This window comes from Myiozetetes cayanensis, unplaced genomic scaffold, assembly GCF_022539395.1.
Source record: "Myiozetetes cayanensis isolate MyiCay16 unplaced genomic scaffold, myiCay2020 scf1, whole genome shotgun sequence".
NCBI lineage: Eukaryota > Metazoa > Chordata > Aves > Passeriformes > Tyrannidae > Myiozetetes > Myiozetetes cayanensis.
The window spans coordinates 17,819,622-17,833,257 of record NW_026086604.1 but is presented as its reverse complement, the minus strand read 5'-3'; the positions used below and the strand labels follow the sequence as shown (position 1 = coordinate 17,833,257).

The window sequence follows — 13,636 nt, the reverse complement described above, 5'->3', positions numbered from 1 at the left end:
CTAGAAGTCAGCATCTAAGCAGTGGTTTCATAGCTCTGAGCATGCATATCTAATAGAAAGCAAATAACTTATCTGCTGTTACACAAATGAGAGATGAAAATAGATCCTTCTATCTCTAAGCATAAGTACTGTAAACTGAGAAGACACCACAGATACAGTCACAGATGATCTCACTGCTCTTGCTTTTAGAGTTAAAAAGAATAATTTTCAAAACATTTTTTTCATGTAATATATTTCATTATGTCAATATTAATACAGCAGTCTTCATATTAAGTTAACTTTAGGAGCTTTTTGCATTCAATACCATCACAGGCTACATTGGTATTTTTCACTTTTTCCAAGTAAAAAAGAAATCCTACAATATTGGATAAACATGCAAATGTCTATTAAATATTTTATTTAAATATCACAGTTTTGCAAACAATATTGTAAAAAATAAAATGTCAACATCTTTCAGCTAAAAGGATTCCAAAAAGTCTTAGGGAAAGATTGGTGTAGATGATAGTGAAATGTTTCTTTTTCTCCCCTGCAGAATAGCATCTCTCTCAGAAATCTGAGTTGCATAAGCTGTATTTTCAATTATGCCCGCTTTCTATTGCATTATATACAATGATCTGTATACCTCTAACTGTATATGAGCTATATGAAGCAACAAAAAACCAGACAGAGTCAGGACTGAAATGTCTTTGCATATATCGGGGGGAGAATCTGCACACAAAGGGACATTTATCAGGGGCTACTGTTCCTCTGCTGAGGAAGGGAGCATACCCAAGAGTCCAAAACCAGATGATGATCTTATCAAGTAAACCCTCTTCAGTAATATCATCAGCCTGCTCTTGCCAAGTCTGGCATTTCTGTATCCTGTGTATTTGTGATGGAGAGAGAGGGAGCAAAGCTGTGCAAGCTACATGTAGCTGGGATAAAGAACCTGCTCAACCCACTGGGCCTGTGCTGTGTTATAATATAATTGGGAATCATTTTTGCCAGTATGGAGTGTCCATGTGAGTTTAAATGGAGTTTACTGTATTTTTCTCACTGAGAGCTGCAGGGAGGCCTTTTCAGCTACACTGGCTGCCTTTGGGGATTTTTTTTCTGTATTTTTGCAAATACTTCCACTCCAGGTTTATCTCAATACATACAGGGAGTAAAAAAACCTCTTGAGCTGTGTGTCCCAAGGTGGAGATGGAAAATTATTGAGGAAAAAGAAATAATTTTTTTTTTATCTTCTTTTATGAGAATAAGACTTTGAAAACAGAGGTGTAAGATGTTCTTGTGGTGAGTAGACCTGAAAATATTTCCTTTAATTTCATTGCAGGACCAAGATTTTGCCATGATGGTTGGGATTATTTTGCCTCTGTCTGCAGACTAGATGGTGATATAAATAGAGTGTTTTTCATATTATATGTAACTTGACTATGAAGCAAGTGAAAAAACCTTCAGCATTGCTTAAGGTATCTTGAGTAAATATCTTTGTCCTTCTACTTCTGTCTCTTTAGGTTTTTTCTTTGAGCATGTTTCTGTAAGTTCAACGAAGCAGTCCAAATAATGGAGAATCTACAGAGCTCTGTAAGAATCTGTTCTATTAAAAAGCCAATCAAACTGTGGCAGCAGTGTTCATTAGATACTTCTTCCTTTCTGACTTTCAAGAAAAAAACAGTACTTTTTGTAATAGTTCAACTTAAGCCTTAAAAATAATTTTGATGGTATACTTAATGAAAAATTGTTATTTAATTTGCCATTTCCATTTCTTTAGTAGCTACTCAGTTTATGTGCTCTTAACTTTTATTCAATTAATTGGCCTCCCTCCCAGCTGTCCCTAGATGTAGAAGTTGCACTGTCATTTCAAATTGATGCAGATTGTATTCACCACCAGAGGTCTGTGATTTTCTAGTCTTGGATGTGATCCTGTGTTCCTACTAAATTCTGGAGATTACAGGAGTGTGAGGTACTACAGGAATGTAACTTTTTTTTCCTATGTATTCACTTTATATAAGCAACTTAGTACAAATAGAGGACATATTTGAATTTTTGAATTTGAAATGCCAGTGCACACACTTCTTTTGAAACTATGGTCTTTTGAAAACGATGCTTGTGTTGCAAGACACAGTGCACCTTCACATCACTGAAGTTAGCTGTGCAGTTCAGTGGGAAATCTGGAGCTGCTTAAGTACATACACCCTAGGTCACACCAACCAGGCTGGAGTGCCATGTCAGTGTGATGGTCATGGCTGGAGCCTGGTGTAAACTGAAAAACAAATAATGACACTTTTTCTCAAAAAGGTTTGTGTCATACATGGTGATCTGGGTACTTAGAGAACGGGTTTGACCAAATGTCAGGTGAAATCACATCACTGGCTGCAGTGTAGACTCTCTTTAATTGTAGCGTTTAAGCCAGGATGCAACTGTGCAAAAATGTATTAGAATAAGGATGTTTTATTTTAGTGGTTTAGCTTATGAATTAAGTATTGTAACAACACAAAGGCCTAGCCTAAAAAGCGAAAATAGTGTTTGCCTTCTGTTTCTAAATGTGAATTCATGCACTTCTCCCATGTCTCAGACTTGGAAATGTGTATCATTTCTCTCATTCTGGCAAGTTTTCTGCATCCCATTTTCTCTTGAATATCTTCTCATCCTATTTGTATAGGCTCTATCTTTTGTGCCCTAATCAGACCCAACTTCAGTCTTTAAATGCTTCTTTCCCTAGGCTCCCCCTCTCTTGTTTTGTTTTCTAAATTTATTTCCCCCACTCATACTTTTGTGGTCTTTTTCTCTCTGAAGATCTTTACCTAACCTCTCCCTTTTCTCACTTTGACAATACTTTTTCCTTCCCTTTATTGCCCGATGTAGGACAGCGCTGTTGCAGATAAGGATAGCACCTTCACTCTCTGCCATTTGCAGTACTAGCAGCAGGTAGGAGAGATAAAGAGACTCTGCTTCTTACTTTCACAGCTCTAAAGAAAGGTTGGGAGCAGCAAGATTTTTTGTTACAGAAAACGGAGAAGCCTTTTTATTTGTCATCCTTACCTAGAGTGCATAGTTGCCCTGGGGGAGCATTGTCAAGATGGGGCAACATTAGGCAGCTTTGTTAGGAATGAATCAGCATGTGGCAGCTTCTGCTCATGGTGTTTGCTATCTAGACCTGCTTCTAAGCATAGGCAAAGGAGAGCGGTGGGTTAGAGCCATAAGTACCTGTGGGCTATCCTTGTGTCTACTTCTGTCATGGCTAAGAGGTTTGGTTAACCTACTCCTTAAATGGGAGGAATACAGAGAGGATCAGGGTTAGGGGAAGCTTCAGAGAAAGAAAAAAGGCTGCTGCATTCAGAAGCCCTCCACTACCTCAGTAGCAGCAGACCCTCCCTCCAGGGTGACTCCACTCCAGAGCTTTTTTCTCAGCTTTCACTCCTGAACCTGTTAAAGATGTCCCTGCTCAGTGCAGAGAGGTTGGACTAGATGTCCTTTAAAGGTCCTTTCCAACTCAAACTATTCTATGATTCTGTGAATTGTCTGATATGCAACATTCTTCCACAATAGCAGTAGCAAGCATCCAGTCAGTGCTGGAAGAGGATGCAGTATTCATTCATTCATTCATCATGAAATACCATACAATAGCATATTTTAGGTTACTGCCTCAGACTCACAGTTACTTGTTTCAGGGTTTTGAACTACTGAATGAGTCCTGTGGAAAGGGAATGTTGCTGTTTTGCCAATTCCATTATGTTATCTTTTCCAGTGCAATTACCAGCTAATTCAAAGCTCTTTGTGTTAAGCTAATAGCTTCTCATTCACTGAAGTCAGCCACTCCTCTTTGTGCACTGTTCATATGCTTACCAGTCGCCTGACCACTTACCTATGAAGAAGGTTTATTTTTTTTCTGAGTAGTGGCTCATCATAGACAAATCATTAATGGAACATCAAAAAGATCCCATCTGTTAGAGTTGCATATGGGTAAGATCACAATTATCAAAAGCCTCTTTTTTCCCCCCTATGCTTATCCGTACAATAAATGTAGTTGTCAGCAGGATAAGTTCACACATCGGATAAGGTCACAATTTCATTTAGTGACAACTTCCAACAGCGTGAACTTACAAGGTTCGATTTATTAAAGAGTCAGAAGGGATAAGATCACTGCATGGCCAGCCTGATTTATCAGGGTTTGACTGGAGTACTTGAATAGAGAATGTCGTATTTCAAGTTTATGTTCAAAATTGTAGTTTAGTATGTGTTATGTCTCAGAGACTTGAAAATTGAGGGAGAAGAATTTAGAGAAAGTATCTCAATAATGCATTTTATGTCTGCAAAGCTAGTGTATGAGCACTGAATATTGGAATCACCTTGTTAAGAATCACAGAATTGGAAATGGGATAGTTCTCTGCTATCAGTGAACTGCTGTGCACAAACGTGTATGTATTAGTTTGTTGTAATGGAGGCAATCACCAGGCAAATATTAATTGCAGATTCTTCCTGTGTTTACAGGATGGCAGGCAGATCTTGGGCTGGATGGTGCATAAGAACTTCTAAGAGTGTTTTTAACTTGCTCACTGGCTTCAGAGCAGTCCTTGTTTGAAACCACAACATATACGATTTCTGTGCCATGCAAAAATACTCATTAGAGAACCAGGTGGCTGTGGACTGGAAATATGCAAAGAAGGAGCCATTTCGTAGTGGAAATTGGTAGAGCCCCATGATGTCAAATAACCAGTCTCTAATTATAACAGAGGAAGAGCTTACTCATTGTTTTTAACTGACTTCACTTAGAAAGCTGTTCCTGATTTTAAAAAAATAACAAACCAAAACAACAACAACAAAACAAACCCTACCACCAAAGCTATCAGCGCCTTTCTTAGAAATGTTAGATGTGTATAAATCTGGATACAGTTATTTCTGAATGAAGTTGTTCTATTTTTCTCCCATAAAACACTATTCATCATTCACCTTCAGATATACACTCCTTTGTTTCTTACTCCAGAATGTGGGTTGATGGATGAAAGCCAGTGTTATTTTGTTACAGAAATATTATGTATAGTTGAATTCTTCTGGTATTCAAACTACTGTCAAATCATGTTAAGGTCCAAAAGCTGGTTTTGGGTTCCTGTATGTACTATATGTTTTGTGGAGGGTTTTTTTTAAAAATTGTCCTGATTATGATGTAAAACAATACTAAGCTAAACTGACTTCTCTACCTTCTGTTTTATGAAAGCCCTATGTGGCATCCCTGAAACAATATATATATGTATGAAAAGAATCGTAAATTGAGTCCTTTCATTCTCGTTTTCCATCCACCAAGGTGGCCTAATATCTTAAAAGCCATGGGATGTTTTGTAGCTGTACTAGTGAGTCATGACTTGAGGCTTCTTTTACAGTGCAGCTATCATAAGTCTTTGAGTAATCACAGACTTTAAAAGTATGCTACATCAACAAGATAAGAGAAACAGCCCACAGCACTAACAGTATTATCTTTTACCAAAATTGATTAGCCCATACTATGTGTCTCAAATATTTTGTATAAACTTACTCAGCAAGCTGGAAATAAGTGTGTTCCTGAAGAACAAGCTGAAAAAAAATGCTTTGTCTATAACCAGGAAAGCACAAGTAAATATCACTAAATGGAATATCTTTTTAAGTAATTTTTTTACCTAACTTGCAAAAACTAAAAGCAGAGCATCACTTCCTCTCTACTAATATTTCTTAGTGCTGCTTCTGTTATACTTCTTGCTGTCCTTTTCAATCAGAGAGCTGACAAGTCTAGGATGAAAACAGTAAAATAAAACCGCTTTTCTAGTTTTCCATGGGAATGATGAGTATATCACATATTTTTTTCCAGGGGTGTGAATGAATTCTATTATAATTTGCTGTTACGTGAAGGAACATTATGTTAGGTACTGAGGTGGTATGTTGCAATTGCTGATTACAAGAAACACCTAACAGTGTTTGGCACAGAATCTTCTGCTTCCTTTTGGCTGGAGCATATATTAAAGGAAGCTGTAGCAGTTTTTCATCCTTTCTTTCCTTTTTCTGCCCACAAGTTAGAATCTCCATGGACAAGCATATGTAAAGAGTCAGTACCAGCTGAGTCTTTACACTTCTTACTGCAAGTGGTGATACAGCAATGAAGCCTCAGATCCTCTTCCTTCTCCTGATGTAATCTGTTAAGATCCTGAGCAGTTGTGCAGGGATGGTAGCTGCAGAGAGCACTTCAGACTTGCGTCTGAACCTCTGAGGCTGAAGGGGAAAATCTTGTTTTGCTAACACATTTTTCAAACCCTTTCAATTAACAGTCACAGGGTGAGATTCTCTTTTCTTCCAGCAAACACCCTTGAAGTCACACATTGCTTGATACCACAGGTATGGCACTTAAACTACTTAATCTTTGTGGGAAGTCAGTGGTGAGTAGGGGACAGCCCCAATTACATCAGTAAGAGACTGCCCCCCTCTGTGCCACATTTTTGATACCATTCACCAAGTAGGAAATTTCAGAGGAGAAAAATGTTGTAAATGAATGCAGAAAAGTTACAGGCAGTGTTATTTTTTACCTCTAAAGAAAGAAGATTTTCAGTGGGGGAAAAAAAAAATCTTTGCCAAGGATCAAATGTAATTGCTGAACCTTGTACAAGCATAGCCAAATTGTTTGGTTTTGCCAAAACACGAGAGCAGATTATTCTTCGAAAGGCTGACATTCATCCATAGCATTAAAATGGCTGCTGGTCATGGTGACAAGAGAGAAATGTCTTTTTGGGGAACTGTTGTTACCATGTCTGTAATCTACTACTCTGTCATGATGTTCTAAGTGGATGGGAAAACACAAGTTTCAGTACAATTCAGCATGATGTTATCCCATCTGTAGTACATTCAAAGTATTCATATATATTGAAATGTATTGCCCAAACTACTGCTTGGAACTGTAAAAAAACAGAATGAAAGAGAGAAAGAATCCATATTAACTTATTTAATTATCAACTGAAAGGAAATATTACATGTTTGGGAAAAAAAAAGCTTGATCTTGTTTTTCCTCAAACCTGAACTATTTATTAGGTATAAGATTCATATTATTAATCTTATTTAAAATATAATGTGTAATGATGTGTACCTTAAAACTTCGGTAGGTTTTTGGATATCACTGGATGATCTGCCCTAAGTTTGTCGTTCTTAATCCATTAAAAGACAGGCCTGCTTGTAAATCCACAGGTACAGATAAGGAGTCACTGTTTGACTGTGTCTGAACCCTTTTCAAATGAAAAATGTCAGTGGCAGAAAGGGAGGCTGAATTATTTTTTAAAAGGGTTTTCAAAGATTCTCATGATTCCTCTGGTATCAGTTAAATGTGACATGTCCATAGACATGGCTGTTTTTTAGTGTGTGAAAGCAAGCAAATGCTGCAGTTTCATCTCTATGAAGAGAGAAAATGCTGCAGTATGGCTAAGTGATAAACACGTTACCTTGCAATTTCTCTCTTCCATAATTAACATATAAAGAGGTTGGGGTTTTTTTTAAGTTAATACAGTTTTTAACAATGTGACTGTGAGAAGGAAAAATGCATTTTTTTTTTCTGTTTGGATGCATATATATCACGTGTAAATTAGATATAATTAATCCATAAGCTTTCCTGCTCACATACTGCCTTTTAAAATGTCATAGCACTGTCATGATGCGGACTCACCCACATACATAGAAGCTTTTGTAAACCAATACAGCTCTATTTCCTAGATTTGTTCCAGTTTGCAGGAAGGATCTGATGCACAATTTTACGTCGAGTAGTTTTGTAATCTGCAACACTCAGAGGTGAAATTTAGATTTCTGTGCTTGAAAGTGGAAGCTGAAGCCAAGTCATCTCTTTGGAAAATGGTCAAGATTAACCCCTGGGGACAAGGAAAAGCTTTGCAGCCTGACTGTATGTAAACCCAGGCATCTATGGGAATGGTTTGCTTGGGGAAGTCTGTGGAGGCTGCCTGTGAGCCAGGAGTTACTCACTTCCTGTGCCCCAAGGTTCATTTCACAACAACCACCAGTTTTAAATCTGTGACGAGTTGACTCCTTGCACAGTTGGACTTTACTCTGTTTGTGGAAAAGCACCATCCTGATTTGAGGTAGAGTTTTTGAGATGTGAAGATGCAAAAGACAGGAAACACTGTTTCATCTGTTTGGTATGGAAAGAGAGGAAGGGGTTTTAGCAGTTGTGGAAAATATGTCCTGAGAAATCATGGCTACACCAGAGTCACGGTGAGCTCTGCTGTTCATGAGAACAACAGATTTTTTGCCTACCTTCAGGAAGGGCAAAGCTTGGAAGTGCAAGAACATGGAAAAGTACAGTTAAACATCTAACAAGAAAAGCACAAATAGGCCTCTCCTTGTTCCATTCTATCCCTCTGAAAGTCTGAAACCAGAATTTATTATAATTGTTTTAGAAAATAATTAGAAATTGTGTATATAAACATAACTGTTGCTGTATTTTTTCTTGAAACACTTGTTCATAGAAAAATAGGTTTAATGAAGAGACTACTTTCAAAGAAGGGTTGTCCAGATTGTTTTTTCAATCTTGAAATGAAGTGAAAAAAATAGGGGGGAGAAAGGTGGTGACTGAATTTTATTTTTCCCTCCATGAGAATGACCATGTGTATTATTCTTTCTCTTTACTGGAAAATATAGAAAAGTTAAGGTGAACTAAAGAAACAAATTCACTTTAAGTGTTAAATTTTAAGTACTTATTTTCAGAAATAAAATTTGTTTTTAAAGAAAAAAAAAAGTAGTGCACACTAAAAATCATTATACAACCTCCCTATTGCTTTTACATATTTTGTGTTGTAACTTTAAGCTAACAATTAAAAGTATTTTTGATCTAATTCTGAAATGTTACTTCCTATCAAACCTCACTCAGTTGAAATTCCTATTTGTAATTGCAGTAAATGTTTTTAATAGTATCTCAGAGATATTGTGGATTTATATCGCTATATGGTGTGTCTCTCAAATTTTTAGTAGCTGTATGCTTCAAAATGTGATCTCATGCAGCAAAATGCATCAGCAAGGTTAATACACCAGGTGTGGCTGCTACTGCACTCTCTCCTTTCAGCTGTCATCTCCCCCCTCCTCAGCACTTCTTAAGAACTTTTATGAAACAGCTATTCTGAAAAAAATTGCTTTCAAACTCTAATGTGTGTGAAAAGATGCAAGAAAGGAACGTGATTTTCTAAACTGAATTTGAATATAATTATAAGGGAAAAAGGTTTGTTTTTCTCTTGCAGGATGACAAGATCAGTTGTTTTTCAGACAAGCATAATTAATTCTCATTATATTGGTCCTCAGAACATTGTGCGTCTAAAACCAACACAAAGGCAGAGGTGGTTGTTGTCAAGGCATGAGTGAAAGTACTCTCAACACTGCTTGTTTTCTTTGTTTGCAGGAGAGTTGGAGGTGGTCCAGAAAGACGGGGAGCGAAAGATTCAGAGCCGGCAGCAGCTTCCGGTTGGAACAACGTGGGGGCCTTTTGCTGGCAAGATGGATCTGAATAATAACACCTTGGTATGTAGATGCTCTGAGACACTTCGCTTTGTTATACTGTGTGTTGTTCTTTAGGGAATAGCCTGAATTGCTACTCAGGCGGAGCATTTGAAAACAGGCATTGTTAGCTTTAATGGACAGTGGTATTTGGCTCTTTTCCAATTAGTTCACCTATGGCAACCATCCATGTGAAGTTATTTGGAGCACAGGTTAATAGTATTTAACTTGTTATTTTACAGGAGGAAAATGTCACTTCCTTGTTTGCTGAACCAAGCTGTTGTGTTTCAGTAGTAATATCTGATTTTTTTAGTGGATTTTTAATTTTTTTATAGCATTAATTGTTGAATACCTAGTTTATATTAACAAATTACATAAAAATAAATAACTACTTTATTTTAGGATAAAATTAATTAAAATTACCATACTGTTAATGTAACTAAATATAGAAAAATCTTCCATCAAATTAACATTTTTTGAAAAGTATCAAAAGACACCTGTCATATTCTATATTTGTCTTGTCTTTTCTTCTGATTGCAGAAAGTATGTGAACCATATTACTTAAAAGTAATGCTTTCCTGGCCTCAGTTCAGTGCACAGAAAATCATATCATTCCTAGGTCTTCATTTCTTCTTTGTTTGTATTGGTTTTAAGTCTGAGCTTCAAAATTATTTGTGTATAGTTCAGATTAATTTTCTGAGAATATCAGGAAGGAAGTAACTAATATCTCTAGGAGAAGGGTTCAAACAATCTTGGAACATGCATTGCATTGCCCTGTGGGATACTTCTGAAGAACCATTATCTGCAGCTTGATCACTGTTTGCTCTTACAGACTTTGCATTGAATGTATTTAGCATAATGACCTGTGGAACTGTTTTCACAGAAGGGGATTACATGTATTTGGGGTACATAAATCGGTGCTGTAAATGGAGAAGCTGAGCTTCCCAGCATTCACCAACACTAGGTATTGTCCTGCCCTTGGAGGACCTGAAGAGAGTGAGGGGCACTGAGTTGCTCATGAATCATCTGGGACAGTGTAAGAGAGGGGTTATATGAACATGGGAGGAAAGGGGGGAAAACTGATAGTCTTTAGCTCCTCTCTGTAGAACCCCTGCCTGAATATTAGAGTTCTCTTTCTAAGGGCTTGCTGAATAGGATGCATACTACTTTCTGTAAATAAGCATATTAAAATTTGAGTGAAACATTAATCTAAGTACATAGTAGCCATTTAAAATCTTAATATTTTACACTCTTTAGCATAATTTCTTGATCAAAAGGTGCTAAGAAACGTTACAGAAAGTGGCATGGAAACTTTGTCTAAATTTCCTAGAGTTCAGTATTCCCAACCCAGATCAGATTTCCCATTCAGGTACCTGAATAAAGAATAGATTTTCAAAAGTACTGCACAGTCAGAATGCCTTATTGTTAGAAAGGAGAAACTGGAAGATTTGAGTACTTGTGTCCATTTTCTCCATCCATTTAATTTTTATTTCTGATAAACACCTATAGTTCAAATAATTTTCTAAATTCCACTATTACTACTTTCATCAATTTTCATGTAACCAAAACCTTAGTCCTGTTGTAGTTTAAAGTCAGTGCACAATCCATACCTTAGGAGAATTGCTAGTTTGGTGTGGTCCCTATTTCCCTGTCCACTTGTATCACTTCCTCAGGTATATACGATATGAAGATAATGTTTAAGTATATGAGATGACATTGATAGACCCTTTAGTAGAAAATTAACCATTATCAGATATTCTTAGGATTAATTTGCAACATGTCAGCTGTTGAACATGTTGTTTCACTTTTGTTGTTTGATGGAGACATGAAGCAACTACAACACTTTTAGGAGGAGCTTGCTTCCCCTTTGGTAACACAGGCGTATATCAAGGTCTGTTATTACTTTGTAAATTTGTCACTTTTGCCATATCAAAAACATTTCGCTAAGATATTTGAGTTTTAACAAACTGGTAATTAAGCAGTGAACAGAACTGACTTAATTTGGTGATTGTAATGGGATGGAACAGCTTTCTCAAAGTAGTTCAGAGAGATGTGGGATGAAAATCTTAAGGACTTTTTTCCTCTAAACTTTCTCTAAACTGGAAAGATAATTTGTTTCTTATCAAATTAAAACCCATAAACTCTATTTTTGCTAATACTTGAAAGATTTTACTTTTGCCTACAAGCATAAATACATTTGGAAATCTTTAAAGGTTCCTGTAAACAGAAGTTTCATCCTCAGAAATATTGTTTTGTCCTCTGAGCCAATCCATTCTTTGAAAAAGTTAAAACTGAACAGGATACCATTGTGAGCAATCTGATTAAACTTCGAAGTTAGATCTGACTTTGAAGTTTGCCCTGCTTTGAGCGGGAGTTTGGACTGGATGACCTCCAGAGGTCCCTTCCAACCTGAATTATTCTGTGATTCTAAGTATTGTTTCTTTTTCTCAAATATCAGATGTTTCCTGTAATCCTACATTTGTTACTGGAGCCCCTGGTGGTCTAGGGGGTAAAGGCGCCGCGCTATCACCGCGGAGACCCGGGTTCGATTCCCGGTCAGGGCCACTCCCGGGCAGGTGGGGCTCGTTAGCCCTTAAAGGCAACCCACCTACGTCCTAAGGACCTCGCTGCCACCGTCCAAGCTCGCTTGGCCCCGGCAGATGAACCTTAGGATTAAAGGGTGGGCTCAGTTCCGCGCACACTGTGTCTCACCTAAAAAATCCAATGCGCAGGCTGGAAGGTGGAAAGACCTTCCCCGGATCTTCGCTCGCGAAGACTGGCCATTATTATTATTACATTTGTTACTTTAGAATGCTGTGTGAAGAAATGTAAACCTTTTGATCAACTTCAATTTACTGTTAAAGCAACAAAATCTGAGCACCAGCTTCTACATATTTTTGGTTGTATCTTTTTTTTCTTGAAATGATTAAGGTTTATTTATGAATTTTTTTATATTTGATTACTTATCTCCCTATCGTACATGTTCTCGGTTGTTCATAAGGGGAGTTGCAATTCTTTACATAGATTATTTATATGTGTTTTGGAAAGCTCATTTGGGTAAACCCTCTCGTTCCTAAAATTCAATCAAGCTTTCATGAGCAGCTGACAGCAGGTTTAGTTCTCTTCTGAATGAGAACTTCAAATATTGCACTGCTATAAACATCAAATAATTTTTGGAAAAGAGCTCTAATGTGGATTTTTGGTATAGAGAGAAAAGAAAAGAAAAATTCAGGGACCCTCAGGCAAGTAAATACCGTAATTTTTCAGCTGCGGTCTTTATTGGGAAATATGTTTGTGGCTGACTACAAGTACCTTACCTGACTTAACTGTTGTTAACAATGTGATGCTGCCCCGCAGGATTCATTACCTAACTAACAGTTACAGCTTACTTACTACCCTTGCACTCTGCACTGAATACAGCCTGTACATGCAATATCCTGTTGAAGTGCTTCTTGTTTCAAGCAGTACTGTGTTGCTGGATGCAATCTCTCTGCTGTTGGTTCAGGAGACAGAGGAAGTTAATTAATTCAGCACGGTATTTAATTGAGTCACTGTGCCAGATGTCAATTACTTTTTAGATCTTTCAAGTTTCTGTCTTGAAGTACATTAGCAGTATACATCTCAGAGTACTGGGAGGTTGGGTACCTCGAACAAAAATTATTTAAATGCTGTTCACAATGGTAAGAGGAATAGCAGTATTTGACTTCAGTTCCAGCACTGTCAGGAGATATGGTAGTGCAAGGCTCATATCAGGACTGAAGAATACCCAGATTCTAATAGTAGACTTGAAATAGCTCAATGACTATTAAAGTTCTTAATTTTTCTCATCTAGGAGTTTAGCCAGTACTCAAGAATTACACATAATTACGTTATGTAGTAGTGTATGCCATGCATTACTGCTACTGTTGATGAAACAATTTGCATGCAGACACCATAAATCTTAAGAATGTTGGTTTTAACAAATGAGTCTCAGATCTTGAAACTTCTCTAGGCATTTAATTTTTATTTTATTTTATTTCAGTCTGACCTTAAGAACTATTTAGATACTTTTATTAAACTTAGGGTGATAGATCTCATTTAATGATGTGTTCCTGTAATTTTGCCAAACTGGCAAGATTCCTCTGCTCTCAGCTGCACACATAGTTTGTAT

At 37.1% G+C, this 13,636-nt stretch overlaps 1 protein-coding gene across 6 annotated transcripts in view; it reads left to right on the top strand.

Annotated features, from left to right (window-relative positions):
* The window catches only part of ZFPM2 (zinc finger protein, FOG family member 2), a 306,937-nt gene that overhangs the window by 138,448 nt on the left and 154,853 nt on the right, over nucleotides 1–13,636 (top strand). For all 6 annotated transcript variants that reach the window (XM_050305609.1, XM_050305579.1, XM_050305619.1 and 3 more), the window contains one exon: nucleotides 9,392–9,510. In XM_050305609.1, the coding sequence (XP_050161566.1) occupies nucleotides 9,392–9,510 (119 nt within the window). The remainder of the gene's footprint in view (nucleotides 1–9,391; nucleotides 9,511–13,636) is intronic.